Genomic DNA, 20032 nt, shown 5'->3' with positions numbered 1-20032 from the left:
CACTGCAGTGAAATATCAAGCATTATGTTCACTACAATCAAAATATCACTTTTCTCAACTTCAGGAGGCTCAGTCTTTCTCAATGAAGTATATAATAAAGAAACATACCAGAAGTATTACTTCTAGATGTAGGTCACATGTCAAACTCCCATGACTACATGGCCAGGGCCATTCAGTGACATCATCAAAATACCTACAACTATGGAAATATGCTGATGATACTAAATGTACAATAAAATTTACTTCCCTACACAATACACTTACCATGGGCATGATAAAAGCTTCATAAAAATGTTTAAATAATTGCCTGTTCTGGAAAATCAGTAATTCACTTAATCTCTCACACATCATAGAAAATATCTTATTTAGCCTACACCTACTTGTATATTATTATACTTACTTACTTACTTACTTACTTTGGAGATTTAACGTGCGCTTTCCGACTGATGCGTATTTCGCACACGGGCCCGGCCAGGCCATTTAATGTGTTTCCGAAAGGGGCGAGGGTGGTCTGGTTATATTATTATATATGAAAAGATCTATTTATATGCATGTTTAGTTAGTTGTAAACATACCTTTAAAGTGAAAAGTCTTTGAAACCTGCCCACTTGCTGTCGTCTGTCAGTGACTTGTCTGTGTGGTGACTGAGGTGCAAGTGAGGGGTAAAAAGCATGCAAAGCTGACCCCATGGAGAACAATAGGGCCAGCCACTCAACCGGAACATTTGCCCTGCCTGAAACAATAGGGCTGGTAGGGGAGTGACTGACCCAAGCACAACCAAGTTAACAATACACCTTTACTTGCTCAAAGGTGTACTATCACCTCTTCATTATAATCCTCAACACCCATACTGCCAGCAAATACTGCTAACAGAATGCTAATACTGATACTAATACCAACTACACTACATACTGCTAACTGAATGCTAATACTGATACTAATACCAACTACACAACATACTGCTAACAGAATGCTAATGCTGATACTAATACCAACTACACTACATACTGCTAACTGAATGCTAATACTGATACTAATACCAACCACACTACATACTGCTAACGGAATGCTAATACTGATACTAATACCAACTACACTACATACTGCTAACGGAATGCTAATACTGATACTAATACCAACTACACTACATACTGCTAACAGAATGCTAATACTGATACTAATACCAACTACACTTCATACTGCTAACAGAATGCTAATACTGATACTAATACCAACCACACTACATACTGCTAACAGAATGCTAATACTGATACTAATACCAACCACACTACATACTGATAACGGAATGCTAATACTGATACTAATACCAACTACACTACATACTACTAAGTGAATGCTAATACTGATACTAATACCAACTACACTGCATACTGCTAACAGAATGCTAATACTGATACTAATACCAACCGCACTACATACTGCTAAGTGAATGTTAATACTGATACTTATACCAACCACACTACATACTGCTAAGTGAATGCTAATAATAGTAATACTAATACTAACTCAATCAGGAAGGTCCTGGTTAGAACTGGTCTTCAGCTACCCATGCTTGTCACAAAGACTGATAAAAGGCGACTGACAGGATCGGGTCGTCAATCTTGCTGACTTTGTTGATGTTAGTGGTGTAACGATACGGCGACACTGTATTGTATCCCGATGCACAGCCCACGATACGATGCATCGATTTGGAAAGCATGTATCAAGATACATACGATATTTTCATAACACAGTTTTATTAAAGTATTTTCTTGAGTATAGTGCGCACTTTTTTTCTCCAAAAAAACACAGCTGTGTAGAAGGGGGTGCGCATTATACACAAATTAATGTTTTTTCCCCCATGGAAAGAGCGTGAGCACGTAACACCGGAAATACCATGTCAACAAATCCACACTGAAGTTTGCAAATCATTCATGTAATTACACTGTCTGGCTATAAAAAGTGTTCTTTGTATATCTGGACTTATGTTTTTAACTTATTTCATTAATTTTATTCAAAATTCCTTTTAATTTTGTTTTATTTAATTTCGGTGAAATCGTGTGTGAAGCGATCAGAAGATCGCACAACTCACCGTTATTAACAGCAACCACGGTCAGATTACCGCTATTGACACCTTGAAACGAACTTTAGTTGACAGAGAATGGATACATATATCATTAACGCCATACTTTGATTCGTTAAAAGTCATATTTGTGTTTGTTGGACGATTCTATGTCAACACGTAATTCTCGCTATCATGCGATCACGTGCACGAGAGCCCTGACGGTGACTGGTCAGACATGTTCCATGTAAAAAATAATACCCGGCAATAGCGATCAGCTGCTTCGCTTAGGGTTATTATTATTTTAAATATGTTTAGACTAAAAGCTGCATCTAAATTAACAAGATATTGGAATATTTTATTCCTGATAAAAAAAATAGTTTTAGATACAACTTTTGCCGATCCTTGCATTAAAAGTTATATCATTTTGTGTGTCTTGACTGAATCACCAGTAGATTCCAAGAAAAAGTGTGGACAGCTGATTGCTGTGTCAGGCTTAGTTTACGAGAAAATACACAAGGTAATCTTAATCCCTGGATATAAAACAATGCCTAGCTGAACAAAAAATACAATTTAAACGGTAAATCAACATGTCTGGTGATTTTGTATCTCAAATTTCGAATTTGTACTGACGAAGTTTCTCATCACCCGTTCGTTTGCCGGACTTCGCTGAAGGGGTACGGTGTAATTTCTTTCTGCTCATAATATTAAAATTTCTTTTTTTCCAAAATATTGAACCCGCTAGAGGGGGGTGCGCATTATACATGGATGCGCACTATACTCAAGAAAATACATGAAATATGTTTGACAGTTTCAAAGCCAGTTTGTTGTTTCAGTAAAACATACTGTATTGCTGACAATTTGCTATAACAGTAAATAAACACCTTACATCTTCTTCAACAGTACTTGTCACATCTTTTAGAGAGCAGGACATCAACTTGGCTTAGCTTGTACCAGTAAACACTGTATCGTGATACGTATCGCGACCCCTGTATAGTGATACGTATCGTATCGCGACCCTCCCGTATCGTTACACCTCTAGTTAATGTATTTCATTGTATCCCAATTGCATAGATTGATGGTCATGATGTCAATCACTGGATTGTCTGCTCCAGACTCAATTATTTACAGAACTCCATCATCAGTTATGTTGATGAATGGTCACATGAGTGTTAATCTTGTTAAATATCAAAAGTTATTTTGAAAATGACCGCAATATCCTTCTTTCACAGAGCTTGTAATAATTTGGTACACCACTATGTACGATAGATTGACAGTTTCATATTGCAATTACAAACATGACAAGTATATGTCATGTGTATTTGAATAGAGTAGACAAGATAGGATGAGAGAAGAACACCAATTCTTCAGTCGACATGTTCTGCAATGTTCACTATACCAGGTAGCCAGTCTGGGGCTGATTCTTGTCTTAATGCTCCTTGAATGCACAAGAATCCTGTTCTCAACTCTACAACTGTAGTAATCATTGTTGATGGATTTCTAATTCATTTTGTTGCCCTAGGCCACACAGTTTTTATTTCGTTTCACTGGCCGCAGCCTGAACTGAAAAGCAGCCGGTTCAAGAAATAAAAAAAACCATAAAACTTTTTATTTTTTTACCCCACTTGTCATATAGACCTGCTTATACAATATAAACTGTCCTATGAAAATTCCATGTCTATATCACTACCAGTGATTCAAGAAGCCAGCTGCAGTTTTAACTCCACGGTTGAATATAACTTACATATAAATGAATGTTTGACTGACATAGCTATTTACTTTTATATTTATTTGGACTGACCTTGCCTGGAAAAGCTGGAATAAATCTGTGAAACAAAATTAAGTTTACAAAATTTACAAACTCTGTCAGTGATGTACTCATGTAACAATGGTGGTTTTAGTGTGGTCCAAATTTCATATAACTTTTCACTGAATCATGTTGTCAAATGATACAAAAACTGAAGATAGGGGTGTTTGCTGACCCATTGTTCTGTAGTTTTATGTTGAAATGTGAGCTTGTGAAGAAAATACATTTTAGAGAGGGTGCAAACTTTTCAAGAGCTGTCTCTTCTTTTATGGAGGGTTTTCTCATCTCCAGTGGAAGTTCATGTTATTGCCTTACCATTGCTCACCACTAGCCTAGCCACTACTAACATGTGTATTTGAGTCAAATAATAATAGGATAATGAGGTACATCGATGATGCAAGGTATTTATGTACAGTTGTAAACACATTTTACTCAAATTAACAAGATGTTCTCAGTATTTAATCCTCGATTAATCAGTGTCAACTCAGTTTATTGCCTATTACAGTGATTGACCGATTGACTATCATTGTCGGTATGTTTGTTTACAGCAATCAAAACAAACAAAGCTTGTCAGTGTAGATAATCTTCATTGTGTTACAACTGCAGACAGAAACTGCTCAGTCCTAACTGTTGATCATGTCCGGTCAAAATTTAAGAATGTCCGGACAATACTTTTTAAAATGTCCGGACAGAAAAATTTAAATGTCCGGTAAGCAATATTTTAAACCGGACATTTGAGATTCCCAATCGGACATGTCCGGCGCATATGACGGTTTCCGGACCCCTGTATTTGACCGTGTTTGATCAGCACCACTGTGATCCAACAGGAACAGTAGGTTGTCAGTGCACTGGTCCTTTAGATCATTGACAAAGTTTGGTCCATGTCAGACCTGTTTCAGTATTATTTGTTACATTTCCAGGCAACAATCAACATGACATCCCGTCTCAAGTTCGCCTGTGACCAGGACAAGTCTGTCCTTCTGAACAACTTCGAGACACGAGGCTGGGTGCAGGTCGGAGCAGACGATGACTGGAACTTTTACTGGTGAATACAAATAATGAGTCACCATTCGTGGTTGTGTCCCTTTGTTTTGTAAGGATCCAGTGGTCATTTCTCCATATTCTCCCTAGTAATGATTGTTTTTGTGTCATCAGTAGAGTGTTTGAGGGTTCAGCTTCATCTTGCCAACATGGTAACCATCTAGGACCTGCTTCATGTTCGGCTTTCTTCTAACATTAACATGATCAGTGTTGGAAATAATTTTCTAACCCAGCTAGAGAGTTGGCTAGGTGACCCGTAAGTGTTGCCTGCCTGCATTCAGACATTATTTAGCAAAAAAATAGCAAAAACTTTGAGATGAAGCACACCTTGATTCAGTTGAAATAATGCAAATAATGACATGAGAATCTACTAGGAGTCACCTAAAAATGGAATGCATAAGTAGTCTTAAACTTATCTGACTGACAGTAAGGGAAGCAGGAAAATTTCATGCAGCCCGACAGAAATGTTACCGGCAAGGGCAGGCCGGCAGTTATTTCAGACACTTATTGTGATACAACCATGACAACAGATGTACTGTTCAAAGCAGAGTTCAAACCCAGCGCTCTCACTTACTATGATTGTGTATCACCTGTTCCACAGGTTCAGTGAGAGATGTAGGCTATATGAGGTTATTCACCGGTACATGTATACGTTGTGCTTTGTCAGATCAGTCAGGGGAATTAATGCTGGTTGATGACCATGATGACTGACTGATAAGCTGATTATCAATGGTTGTTTGAAGAGAAAACAATTCAGTTTTCAACCATTTTCATTCTCTGAACGTACATCCAAATGGTAGAATTATGCCTGTCTGAAGGATATCTCTGATACATGACTTCATTCCCTTCATCACACAACAAATAATAATGCTAAAATATCTAGACTGTTATCAGTCGCAGACGTAACATGTATGTGAGAAGGCCTGTCATCTCTTGTACGGGAGACAGGTGCTCTCCAATTGACACTAATTCAATCACCATGACAGACCAACTCAAGTGCGCCCCCAGTGAGTCTGTGTAAACGTCCTGTACTTTCCAACCAAGTTGTCATGAACACGATAGATGCAATTGCTACTATTGTAACCATTGACATGATTGCAGAGTAAACAAGTTTTTCTTTTCCTAACACCAAACAATTATAAATGTCTTTTTGCCATGTTGTTTGCCATTATAAAATAAGTAAAAGCGTGACTCCTTATTGTGAGATCCGTGTGACTTATGTATGTTGTGTTTGTCCACAGGGCAAATGTTCAGAACATCCGGAACATCTTCAGTGTGGACTGTGGGTACCGGCTGACAGATGATCAGTGAGTTGACCATTCACCGCCTTAGGCTTTAGTTAGTTGCCAACTTCTGACAATAGCGTATGATCTACAAGGATTTCATCTTTTAGCGTTGGCCCAGTTGAAAATAACCCTACCTTATTTTTGTAGATCAAATAAATGGACTTTCAGATATTGGTTTCTTTCTAGGTGTGCAAAGCCTTGATGTTTTTTAAAAGGAGTTTAAGAACTAGCATAATAGTTTAAAAAATTATTTCTCTGTTGATATAACGTCAAGTACTATATTTTCGAACAATAACTATTTTCATACAGCCATATTGATAGTGATTTATCGAGTTATAATGTGATGTGAACACTCATAATTTGACAAATATTCAGATTTTGTGAATCAGTTTCAAACTTTCAATTGTTTCTTAGTTTCAATGCGACCTGCAAAAATTAATTGAAAACTGGGCACCAAAACATGTCTGTTCATTCATGGAAACCCTGCTAAAGTACCGAACCTATCAGATGTTCAAAAATAGGTGATGTCAATCGAGTGCTGTGAAAGTTTACAGAGGAGGCAATGGAGGTCAGTCCTTTTATCAAGGATGTTTTTCCTTTGGGAATGTAGCTGAATTCTATTGTTGAAGACATCACCTACTGGTATGAAGCAGCATTTGAGTTTTTGTTCGCTCATCCCTCGAAATATCGACAGTGCCATATCAACTTTTAGAAAATGGGGTACGTCAGGATATCTGCTCTTTGGCAGGTCTTCCTGTACAATTCCCCATGGGTATTCCGGGTTAGAAGTGATCCCCAGCAACCTATGCTGGTTGTAAGAGGCCACCATTTTGATCAGGTGCTTAGGCTCGGTGACTTGGTTGGTTGTGTGTCTTCATACCCCGACCACCTGGAGTGCTGCTCACAGTATGACTGACCTATTTCAGGGTGATCAACCACTTCCCCAATCACATGGAGCTGACGAGGAAGGATCTGATGGTGAAGAACATCAAGCGATACCGCAAGGACGTGGAGAAGGAGGGGAGTCTCCTTGCCGAGAAGGACGAACTCGGGCGATTTGTTCACTTGGGTATAACAATTTGAAATTTGAACAATAACCCCAGTGTTCTGGCTTGCTAAGAAAATCTATCTCAAAATGATTTTTGTACGTTTGTGCAAAAAATGAAGTTTGAAGAGTAAAACAGTTCAACACAATATTATTGAAATTGAGTCAAACAAGAGAAAAAAGATGTCCTGGTTGATTGTTAACAATATTTGTTTAATAATGCCTTGATAAGAATGGATTTTGTCATTTTCAGATTTCATCCCGCAGACGTTCATGTTGCCGGCCGACTACAACCTGTTTGTTGAGGAGTTCAGGAAGAACCCAAACACAACGTGGATCATGAAACCCTGTGGGAAAGGTGGGTACGCATCTACAGTGACGGACTACATAAGAGGTCTCCCCGAAATTATACAACCAAATTAAATGAAATGATAGTCTTGGCTTTAGTATTTGTAACAGTATTTTACAATGGAGACTGGGCATTAACCACATTAAGTCCAGCATTATCTTCTTGCAAGTTAATAAGTGATCCAATAGATTATACCTACATGTACAATGATTAAGAAATAATCATTTAGCATTGGCACTGTAGAACAAGGAAGAAAAGACGGAACTAATAAAGTTATCTAAAAAGGTTACCGCTGCACCACTGTGTCAGTCTTGTATTAGTCCTGGCTGTTTTGGCACTGTTGGTATTGGATTGCTGGTCAGTGTTTGTGTTGTAGCTCGAGGTATTGGCATCTTCCTGTCAACAAGCTGTCAGTGTTTGTGTTGTAGCCCAAGGTATTGGCATCTTCCTGGTCAACAAGCTGTCAGTGTTTGTGTTGTAGCTCGAGGTATTGACATCTTCCTGGTCAACAAGCTGTCAGTATTTGTGTTGTAGCTCGAGGTATTGACATCTTCCTGGTCAACAAGCTGTCTGTATTTGTATTGTAGCCCAAGGTGTTGACATCTTCCTGGTCAACAAGCTGTCTGTATTTGTGTTGTAGACCAAGGTATTGACATCTTCCTGGTCAACAAGCTGTCTGTATTTGTATTGTAGCCCAAGGTTTTGACATCTTCCTGGTCAACAAGCTGTCTGTATTTGTGTTGTAGCCCAAGGTGTTGGCATCTTCCTGGTCAACAAGCTGTCTGTATTTGTGTTGTAGCTCGAGGTATTGGTGTCTTCCTGGTCAACAAGCTGTCTGTATTTGTGTTGTAGCTTGAGGTATTGGCATCTTCCTGGTCAACAAGCCGTCTGTATTTGTGTTGTAGCTCGAGGTATTGGTGTCTTCCTGGTCAACAAGCTGTCTGTATTTGTGTTGTAGCTTGAGGTATTGGCATCTCTCTGGTCAACAAGCTGTCTGTATTTGTGATGTAGCCCGAGGTTTTGACATCTTCCTGGTCAACAAGCTGTCTGTATTTGTGTTGTAGCTCGAGGTATTGGCATCTTCCTGGTCAACAAGCTGTCACAGCTGAAGAAGTGGTCAAGAGATGGCAAAACAACAACGTGAGTTGAATAAGAGACGCTGACACTATTTTCAGTTGAACTATTTTTTTGTAATTGACTCCTGGATCTCTAGTTGATAACCCAAGACATGCTTAGCTGCCTTTCCTTCTTGTTCTCCACAGGGTAGTTTAGTGGTGGTGAGGTATGCTAGTGGTTAAAGTGATCATCATCCCAAACATGTAGATGTGTGAAGCCCATATATGGGGCCCTTTGCTCAGTAATTCGTAAACATTGCACAAAAGGGTGTAAACTTCAATTCTTTCACTGTAGCCATGTGTGTTCTGTGATTTTGTGTAACATTAGAGAACTCTCAGCTTCACTGAAGCAAATGTATTGATGTTACCGCTATCACTCACTGGTTTATTCACTTTTGGCTTGACTGCTCATTACAGATAGTTAGATGCTGGTTTAATTGTTGAACACTCATTGTATTTGCTACAACTATTTTTGTGTTTAGGGGACCAGTCATATTCTGTGGGGGATGAGGGTCCAAGGGAATTAATGAAGAAACCTTAAAAAGGAAGACAGCAGCATCAAGGGGATAGTAGTGAAAAGAAAACACTGATTAGGAAGGTTATTTAATGATAAATGTGTTTGTTTCTAGGAGGGTCATGTGAAAAAAAGAGATCACTACACGGGTGTCTGTCAGATACCATTTATCTTATAACAAGTTGTTTCAAAACATATCTAATGAGTGAAAGCAAGTTAGATACACTTTGTAACAATGAGTTGTAAGATAAATGGTATGTGACAGGCACGAGTGCAGTAATCTGTTTCTTACACACCTTGTTAGCATCGAATCAAAGCATTTTGTCTTTTCTCATGATCACAGTAGCGCATTAATACATAACACTACGGCCATGAGTGATGTCATCCAGCATACTGCTTACTTCTACTCATATGTAATGTGACCCTACATGTTTCTGCCATATCTGGATTATCAAGGCGATGATGATAATGCAAACTAGACAAAAGCCGATTTAAAAGTTTTCACCTCAAAGAAATTACCAAATATGTACAACAATGTTAACTTCTGTATGACATCACTACCGGTGCCCGACTTTTACTAATGGCGTGTTCACTGACAACAGTACACAGGATTTCCAGAGGAGGATTTTCGTTGATTGAAGGATCGTATATACATAAATGTGTCATGTAAGTATTCAGAAACATTCTGACAATCTGCATACTGTCATTTGTTGTATGTTTTCCAATGCAATCAAGAGAATTAGTCAGAAATGCAGATAACTACCGTTGTCTTTGTGCATAATTTTACTTCAGCCATGGCGCCACACAGGACGGAAATTTTTATGATTTCTGTTGAATTTCCCACATCATTGTAATGTATATCTTTGTATTTCAATAATTTGTGCAACTATACTCTTCCCATGAATATTCTCAAACAAGCAATCAAGCCAATGTATGCATCAATTAGATGAAAGAACCTCTAAAAATGCTACACAGTGTAAAATCTGAATTTTGTTTTGTTTACATTTCAGCAAGTACAGTTTTCCGAGCATACTGTTCGTTTCCACACCAAATTTATTTCACTTGATTTCATCAAGATAATTTGCATTGGTGCCAAAGACCATTTGTCATTTGATTCTAAAATGTATGAGGAATTCAGGTATGCATGTAATCGGCTGAGTTTGAAATATACGTGATCTCATAACTGGTGTAAAGTCTGAAAGTATACACCCCCCCCCCCCTTCAAAATATACTTGTGTAGATTTTGGGGCCTTCCAGAATCTACTCCCCTTTTTCAGAATCTACCCCAGGTTATAACTATAATCTAGGAGCTCCCAGAATCTACCCCAGGTTATAACTATAATCTAGGAGCTCCCAGAATCTACTCAAGCCCTGTTTGATTCAAACATTTTTATTTCATGAATGTACATGAAGTTTTCTTTTGGGGGATGCATCTAACTCAGTCTTGATCTCTTCTGGTCAATTGCTGTAACAACATTGTCATCTGATTAAGTTTAGACCAATGCCTATTCAGTACACATCTAATTAGTTTAAAACATGCATATTCTGTTATTTAAACTGAGAATACAAAGGTTGGAGCACCAGTTTTTCCAAAAAGTAATCATAATTAAAGAAATCTCACATGTGAGATGAGAATGTGACTTATTTGAATAGGTTATATACATATACAAAGGTACCGATTTTATCCACGTTTAATTAAGGATGATCAAGTTTATTTATTTATTCTTTGCATGTATTAAACAACATTCTGTATTTTTGAATTTGATAACAATTTATTCTACACCAGGGTAGATTCTGGGAACTCCCAGATTATACCCCCTGGGGGTATAATCTGGGAAAGGGGGTAGATTCTGGAAAGTCCCTAAATTTTAACCTGGGGTAGATTCTGGGAGCTTACACCGGCATTTTGTAAACACAACCCATTATGGCAGTACGTACACTTCAGCGTTCGTGTACATATGCGTATTTTCCAAAACGATTCTAGTCTTATCAGTGATTTTTCAGAATTATCATTAGTGATTTGATGAAAAACAGATACCCGTGATTACTTATATGCTATTTTCATAGATTAAATTCTTCAAGTTAATATCAGATATTTTGATTTCTAAACACACAGTGAATAACACCATGAATTGTGATCTAGCGAGATTTATGATGTACCAAATTTTCAGAAGTCACTTTCAGCATGTTCAGTAATTTTGCTTTGCCTAAAATGACAATGAATGATATCACAGAAGAGGGAATTCAAAACTGTGAAGTGTATTAGTATGCATGATGTATTTTGAATTTTATTCGACTTTGAAGAGAGGGTTGAAGAGGAGGCATCCAAGGGGTTTACACTTTAAAAAAAACATAATGTTGACATAACAACAGACCAATGACTACGCTCAGGAAAGTAGTCCAGCATAATCTGACCTCAGGTCATCACCATGGAATAGCCAATCATGGGCCTGGAATTCCATCTCACACATATGTTTGATACCAGATATCGCAAATGGGTTTCTCACCCACAGGTGTGTAAGAAATAGATAAGCCATTGGAAGGTTTTCCCCCAGTATTTGTAGGGAGGGTCATAGGTTTTCAGAGACACATGGGATGGAAAAGAAAAAGTCCACCACCTCTCCACTATATCAGCAGTCCCTGGTCACAGTAATCTGTCTACATGGCTGATTTCCAAGACAGCTTAGACACTTTCAGTAAGAAGTCTCGATATGTTATCAGACAATATTGATTGTTTACTTTAAAGTATTTTAGCAACAAACTTGATTGTTTTTTATTTTGTAGGTTCACTCCTCCTACTGCAAAGGACACATACGTAATATCAAAGTACATTGACAACCCACTGCTGATTGGTGGGAAGAAGTTTGACCTGCGACTGTATGTGCTAGTGACTTCCTTCAGGCCTCTCAAGTGCTACATGTAAGTGTTGGTGACTTCCTTCAGGCCTCTCAAGTGCTACATGTAAGTGTTGGTGACTTCCTTCAGGCCTCTCAAGTGCTACATGTATGTGCTAGTGACTTCCTTCAGGCCTCTCAAGTGCTACATGTAAGTGTTGGTGACTTCCTTCAGGTCTCTCAAGTGCTACATGTAAGTGTTGGTGACTTCCTTCAGGCCTCTCAAGTGCTACATGTAAGTGTTGGTGACTTCCTTCAGGCCTCTCAAGTGCTACATGTAAGTGTTGGTGACTTCCTTCAGGCCTCTCAAGTGCTACATGTAAGTGTTGGTGACTTCCTTCAGGCCTCTCAAGTGCTACATGTAATTGTTGGTGACTTCCTTCAGGCCTCTCAAGTGCTACATGTAAGTGTTGGTGACTTCCTTCAGGCCTCTCAAGTGCTACATGTAAGTGTTGGTGACTTCCTTCAGGCCTCTCAAGTGCTACATGTAAGTGTTGGTGACTTCCTTCAGACCTCTCTGTAGACTTAGCACTTCGGTGCAGCTGATCGCTGTTGCCAGTTATTTTTTCACATGGAACAATTTGACCAGTCACCATCGAGGCTCCCGTGCACGTGACTGCGAGAACTACATGTTGACATAGAATCGTCAAACTACAACATATATGACTTTTAACGAAATTAAATTCACCGAAATTATTTTAAACACCATTAATGAAATAAGTTACAAATATAAGTCCAGATGTACAATGAACACTTTTTATAACCATACAGTGTAATTAGAAGATTAAGTTGTGTACTATACTCAAGAAAATACGGTACTGTGAATGATACCAATGCTATACACTGAAAAAGTCATTGTGTTGTAGGTACAAGCTTGGCTTCTGTCGCTTCTGTACAGTCAAGTACAATGCCAACATCAATGAGCTGGACAACATGTTTGTACATCTGACCAATGTCTCCATACAGAAGCAAGGGGTAAGTGGAACATCTGATTCATGTCTCCATACTGAAGCAAGGGGTAGATGGACACAGTGTACATCTGACCCATGTCTCCATACAGAAGCAAGGGGTAGGTGGAACATCTGATTCATGTCTCCATACTGAAGCAAGGGGTAGGTGGAACATCTGATTCATGTCTCCATACAGAAGCAAGGGGTAGATGAACACAGGGTACATCTGACCCATGTCTCCATACAGAAGCAAGGGGTAGGTGGAACATGTGACCAATGTCTCCATACAGAAGCAAGGGGTAGATGAACACAGGGTACATCTGACCCATGTCTCCATACAGAAGCAAGGGGTAGGTGGAACATGTGACCAATGTCTCCAAACAGAAAGGGGTAGGTGGGACACAGTGTACATATGACCAATGTTTCCATACAGAAGCAAGAGGTAGATGGATTATCTGACCCATGTCTCCACACAGAAGCAAGAGGTAGGTGGAACATGTGACCAATGTCTTCATATAGAAGCAAGGGTAGGTGGGACACAGTGTAAAACTGACTAATATCTCTATGTAGAAGCAAGGGTAGGTGGGACACAGGGTACATCTGACCAATGTCTCCATACAGAAGCAAGGGTAGGTGGATTATCTGACCCATGTCTCCACACAGAAGCAAGAGGTAGGTGGAACATCTGACCAATGTCTTCATATAGAAGCAAGGGTAGGTGAGTCACAGTGTAAAACTGACTAATATCTCTATGTAGAAGCAAGGGTAGGTGGGACACAGGGTACATCTGACCAATGTCTCCATACAGAAGCAAGGGTAGGTGGGACACAGTGTACATCTGACCAATGTCTCCATACAGAAGCAAGGGTAGGTGGGACACAATGTACAACTGACCAATGTCTCCATACAGAAGCAAGGGTAGGTGGGACACAGTGTACATCTGACCAATGTCTCCACACAGAAGCAAGGGGTAGGTGTGACACAGTGTACATCTGACCAATGTCTCCATACAGAAGCAAGGGTAGGTGGGACACAGTGTACATCTGACCAATGTCTCCACACAGAAGCAAGGGGTAGGTGTGACACAGTGTACATCTGACCAATGTCTCCACACAGAAGCAAGGGGTAGGTGGGACACAGTGTACATCTGACCAATGTCTCCACACAGAAGCAAGGGGTAGATGGACACAGTGTACATCTGACCAATGTCTCCATACAGAAGCAAGGGTAAGTGGGACACAGGGTACATCTGACCAATGTTTACATACAGAAGCAAGGGCAGGTGGGACACAGTGTACATCTGACCAATGTCTCCATACAGAAGCAAGGGCAGGTGGGACACAGTGTACATCTGACTAATGTCTCATGTTTTTTTCCAAAACTTATTTTCAAAACATTCATTTTTTGTACATAATATAGTCATAGTTACTTAACAAAACGAGTTACTCACCACCTGTCATGAAACCAAATAGTAATCCTGATTGCATGAAGCTATCAGAATGAGCCTGTTTAAACCAATCCTCCACAAACTGGATGAAATCAACATCCTGTTGACTGAGAATTATTGACATATATGGGGCAATTAAGTAACAAGATATCATGTGGCTCAAGTATGGGGATATTTGTTTTTTATATGTGAGGTAAGCATTTATTTTGACATCCGTAGTATAGAGCTTGGGATGGATGAACATAAACTATGTACATACCAGTGCATGAGTGTATATGTTAGTACTAGATTAATTAGATTATTAGATTACATGACTATAGAGATCGCTGGCCATCACTAATGTCCGCTGGTGTTGTCCACTTACAGGAGGACTACAATGCAATCCATGGAGGGAAGTGGACGGTGCAGAATCTCCGCCTCTTCCTGGAGGGGACAAGGGGCAAAGAGGTGAGCGGCTGGAGTAACCGGTCTATGCATAGTCCAATCAAAATTATGTTATAAAATCAACATCCAGTTCGTAAATTGCTGTGCAGATTTCCGTTGATTGCAGGATTTGCAAACTAAGTGTATTGTCAGCTTAGCATTAACAGATATTTTGTACATCAAGGTGCTCACATGATTTGATGCACTTCATGAAGTAAAACCCGTTTTATTACAATATAGATCTTGATTATTGATCAGATTGTCTTGACTGGGAGCCGCCATTTTGTTCGAACCAAATGCAAGGGAAAGGAGAGGTGGAATCTGATTGTTCAGTAGGAGGGGGACATAGGAGGGGCATAAATCATAATACAATCAAGCCCTGAAATTTCAGCGTAGTTCAGCAAGGGTAGAACCTGGACTTTTATAGGTCAGTTAACTCCCTTGCCTCGGGAAGATGGGATTGTCCAAGAGCTCTGACAGCTAGGGACATACACGCTCTGTGTAGGGGGCTGTGTTTGGATGTGGGAATGGTGACACACTTTGCCTGGTGATTGAGTGAAAGGTGAAATGGAATGCAGCATTCAGACATTGTTAATCCTCCGCTGATGCCACTGTCTCTTTGTTCCAGGTGTCGGACAAACTGTTTGATGAAATCCACTGGCAAACAGTTCACTCACTGAAGGCTGTTTCTGTAAGATGAACCAGTGGTTGTTCAACAGCACATGCATGTGATGAGTGTGGTGGAATACTCCAGATGTAATGAATGGCTGGCTCCTTTTGAACCTTGCTTAGCTCACCTTAACAATGTCAATGGTTGTTCATCAAACAGACACCCTGCCAGCAGCACTCAACCTAAACCCCCTTGGCTACAACAACATAGATAGCACTGATCACAACCAGTATTGTACCATAACACTTATTTACAACTTTTAGGGATATATATTTTTATACACTCTTTGTATACAAATTATTTGTTGATAATACTTTGACATCTGCCATCAGTGGGCTGAATGTTAATGTACCTGGTGTGATGTTTTATCTTTGTACCTTTAAGTCTCACCTGTAAAGATCCGGGGTAGAATAGGTCTCCACCAACCCATGCTTGCTGTAAAAGGCGACTGTACTTGTCGTAAGAGGTGACTTGGTGCATGTCATTGATCCCATAGTATACTTGGATCAATGCTCATGATGTCAATCATTGGATTGTCTGGTTGAGACTCAGTTATTTACAGACCCCTGTTATATAACTGGAATAATGCTCAGTGCAACATTAAACAACAAACAAACAAACAACCATTTAAGTTATGGCTAACTGTTTTAACTGGATGTATAAAATACATTATATTTTCAGGGTGTGATATCAAATGATCGACATTGCTTTGAGTGCTATGGGTAAGAACATAGAAAGGTTTTATTTTTATTAGATCCTGAAAACAGACCTAGATGACAACAGCTTGCATATATAGCACCTTGCTACAGTGACATGTATTAAGGCATCATGCATTATCAAATGACAATATTATAAAATTTGGTAAAACTTGATACTCACACGTTTCATCCTGTTTGATGCCGGTTTACATGGCGTGCACACTGGGTCAGTTCTTGTAAATAAATCAATCAACAAAAATAACTTCACAGACTGCTTATAAACTGGAAATGTAAACAAACTGATAACTTGGTTACCACTCAGATGCCATGGAATCACTTGCAATTTGTTTACTTACTGTTAACTGGAGTGTCAAGTTGTGATTACACTTATTTGGTTATTGTGGAATATATTTTCAGGTATGACATTATTATTGACGATAATCTCAAGCCATGGCTTATTGAGGTAAGAGGTGATATGGCTGAGACATGTGTTACTGTATTCGACGTAATAACCGCCTCACTCTAATAAGCGCCCACGGCGATATTTGCCAATATATTGGCTTGAGAACAATCCCATTTAGCACCCCTTCCGATTGATCAATGTACACAAGATTATTTATTCGCGTATAATATGCATGCATGTGTTATATGCATTCTTAATTATGGGCAATTACATCTTGGAAAAATATATCTGTCGCATATAAACATTTCAGTCTGTCAGCATAAACCACGAAATTCATCTTTCAACTCTGTTTTTTTCCACCAAAATAATATTCTATAAGAGCCCCCTATTTCTAATTTTGAGAGCGCCCTGGGCACTTATTACGTCGAATACGGTACTTTCTTTCCAGGGCTAAGGCACATTTTTAAACATTAAAATAGCAGGAATGTTTCATGGAATTCTCACCCATTCTTTATAATCTCCAGTTATTATGAAAAAGTACATCAGCTTGTCAAGAAATGTTCTTAGAGATGTAACTATCAGGGCTTCGTACAACTATTTTAAAGCAACAAAGATTGCCTCTCTCATATATATGTTAGTATGTGAGTGTTCCATGTGTTCCATGTGTTACAGGTGAACGCCTCTCCCTCCCTCACTGCCACCACCTCCAGCGACCGCATCATGAAGTATAAACTCATCTCCGACGTCATCAACATCGTCATCCCACCAGGAGAAGGTCCAGAGTAAGTCTTCATAGACACACTCATCACTGTAGAAAATTTGCACCTTGCAGCATAAAACCAACTTTCTCATTAAGTTCGTCTGGATTTTATCAGACATAACATTAGTCTGCCAGTAGCAGTGCAAGAGGAATAAGAGAGGAACAAAAAGGCCTCTTTGATCATAGTCTTTGTTCTCAGGCACTGCCCGCATCATTATAAAGTCTGCCGCATATTTCTTTTTTATTTCCATTTTAAAAAAATAACATAATTCTAATACTTAAAAACAATGTAATTCAATATAGCACGCAGTTACTTCCCTTTACATGCGCACTGCTTTACTTGTGCATCTCGTGTTATGGTCATGGTGGAAAGAGGAGTTTGTATGTTTGTTTATGTCAGGCGGCCCTTTCAACTGTTGATTTGGTTACATACTAGTTGGACCAAGCAAAAAAAACCACAGCCCCCCAAAACCCCCACCCCACCCCAGACTGTCTGTAAATTGTGGGTGTTGAAATATGTTACCTTTTATGCTGTCTATGAAGAGGGAAATTGTTTTACTGGTCAAATATATATTTTGTGCATGTAACATTACTTATTTATGGGTGTGATCGTGTTGTTGTTTTTTGCAGTGTCCGTTGGAGCAAGATACCTTCCAAGGAACATTTGGGGAACTTTGAACTTTTGTGAGTGACATTGTTTTTAATATGTATGATTCAGGCTTCACCATCATGTCCATTCCCATGCTGCAACTGTGATAATGTTTCATCAGTATCACTTACTCCAATGACATATCAGGAGGCTGGGGTAGGCGGGCACCACTAGTGGTTCAAGCATTGACTAGTCAGGCCAAAACACATGTCAGGAGGCTGGGGTAGGCGGGCACCACTAGTGGTTCAAGCATTGACTAGTCAGGCCAAAACACATGTCAGGAGGCTGGGGTAGGCGGGCACCACTAGTGGTTCAAGCATTGACTAGTCAGGCCAAAACACATGTCAGGAGGCTGGGGTAGGCGGGCACCACTAGTGGTTCAAGCATTGACTAGTCAGGCCTAAACACATGTCAGGAGGCTGGGGTAGGCGGGCACCACTAGTGGTTCAAGCATTGACTAGTCAGGCCAAAACACATGTCAGGAGGCTGGGGTAGGCGAGCACCACTAGTGGTTCAAGCATTGACAAGTCAGGCCAAAACACATGTCAGGAGGCTGGGGTAGGAGAGCACCACCTGTGGTTCAAGCATGCAGACTGTACTAATGTACACTCTGGGACAGTGTTGTTGCACTGACCTTGACCTTATGTTACAGATATGATGAAGACCTGGCCCAGACTGACCTTCTGAACCAGGAAGTGAAGCGAATAGGGGCTGCTGGGATAGGTCCTCGAGGTGCCCGAGACAGGAGATCCACACACGCAACATGGAAATAATATCAACTACATTCCTGAGTAATTACAACTGCATTCCTGACTGATAACAAACAACTGCATTCCTGAGTGATAACAAACAACTGCATTCCTGAGTGATAACAAACAACTGCATTCCTGAGTGATAACAAACTACATTCGTCAATAGGTTCATCTGCCCTGTGTGATAATTCATGACAGAACTTTATCAGGATAGAAATGAAAACTTTTGTGCTCACACAGCCTCACACTGAAACCTGGCGTCATCCATCATTGCTTTCTCTACTTGACCATCTTTTGCATCTTATCTCTACTTGATGACAATTTGAAATTAACAGAACATTGCCAGGATTAATAATGACATTAGGATTGTTTTACTGTTATATCCCCAGTTTCACTGTTCATCAAATAATCATCAGATTATTCCCATGGTCAAGGAATCATGTGCTGACTAAGTGGTGATAGATGTGAATATGTTACCTCAACACACAGGTCACAAATCAGGTGAAGTGATGGATGGTCGTGTTCAGCAATTTAGCTCCTGAGAGTTTCTAGGGCTTCGGTCCTGTTCCACACTGAAGGACAAGATAGTATTGGCGGTGAATGGTTCCAGGCCATTAGTGTGGCATGGAGGCATAATATCCTGGTACATGAGAATTGTCACTAAATAAACACTTCATTTATGTGTTATCACAGAGAGAGAGAGATCTTTCATTACTCTACACCAGGTGTACTCACCGCAACCATCTAAATATCTTCTGTATTTATTAATAAACGTGAACACTTCTTTGTGTGGTTTAATTGATCAATACACGATCTGACCTGTCAATCAAAACTTGCACATGCTAGAAGAGGAAGCTGAGCCTGACATCCGACAGAAATGACCCTTGAAGATCCGGGGTAGAAAAGATCTTCAGCAACCCATGCTTGCCGTAAAAGGCGACTATGCTTGTCGTAAAAAGTGACTAACGGGATCGGATGGTCAGACTCGCTGACTTGGTTGAGTCATGTCATCGATCCCACTCAATGTTCAGGATGTCAATCATTGGATTGTCTGGTCCAGACTTGATTATTTACAGACTGCCGTCAAATAGATGGAATATTGCAGAGTAAAGCGTAAAGCAACATACCAACCAACCAAGCAGAAACGAATGATTCCATCTACAAAAC

General features: G+C 39.7%; 1 protein-coding gene across 3 annotated transcripts in view; it reads left to right on the top strand.

Annotated features, from left to right (window-relative positions):
• Positions 1-19635, top strand: part of LOC139462115 (polyglutamylase complex subunit TTLL1-like) — a 42423-nt gene extending 22788 nt beyond the window's left edge. For 2 of the 3 annotated variants that reach the window (XM_071243620.1, XM_071243621.1), the window contains exons 2-15: positions 4790-4914; positions 6152-6217; positions 7123-7265; positions 7495-7599; positions 8655-8730; positions 12004-12138; positions 12980-13088; positions 14877-14957; positions 15562-15624; positions 16285-16325; positions 16719-16764; positions 17377-17486; positions 18095-18148; positions 18766-19635. In XM_071243620.1, coding sequence (XP_071099721.1) covers positions 4802-4914; positions 6152-6217; positions 7123-7265; positions 7495-7599; positions 8655-8730; positions 12004-12138; positions 12980-13088; positions 14877-14957; positions 15562-15624; positions 16285-16325; positions 16719-16764; positions 17377-17486; positions 18095-18148; positions 18766-18886 — 1263 coding nt within the window. In that variant the 5' untranslated portion in view covers positions 4790-4801 and the 3' untranslated portion in view covers positions 18887-19635. The remainder of the gene's footprint in view (positions 1-4789; positions 4915-6151; positions 6218-7122; positions 7266-7494; positions 7600-8654; positions 8731-12003; positions 12139-12979; positions 13089-14876; positions 14958-15561; positions 15625-16284; positions 16326-16718; positions 16765-17376; positions 17487-18094; positions 18149-18765) is intronic. The other variant, XM_071243622.1, reaches the window with a different exon arrangement.
• Positions 19636-20032: the final 397 nt, after the last annotated feature.

This window comes from Haliotis cracherodii, unplaced genomic scaffold, assembly GCF_022045235.1.
Source record: "Haliotis cracherodii isolate W230 unplaced genomic scaffold, xgHalCrac1.p SCAF_15, whole genome shotgun sequence".
NCBI lineage: Eukaryota > Metazoa > Mollusca > Gastropoda > Lepetellida > Haliotidae > Haliotis > Haliotis cracherodii.
This window is presented reverse-complemented; position numbering and strand designations above follow the sequence as displayed.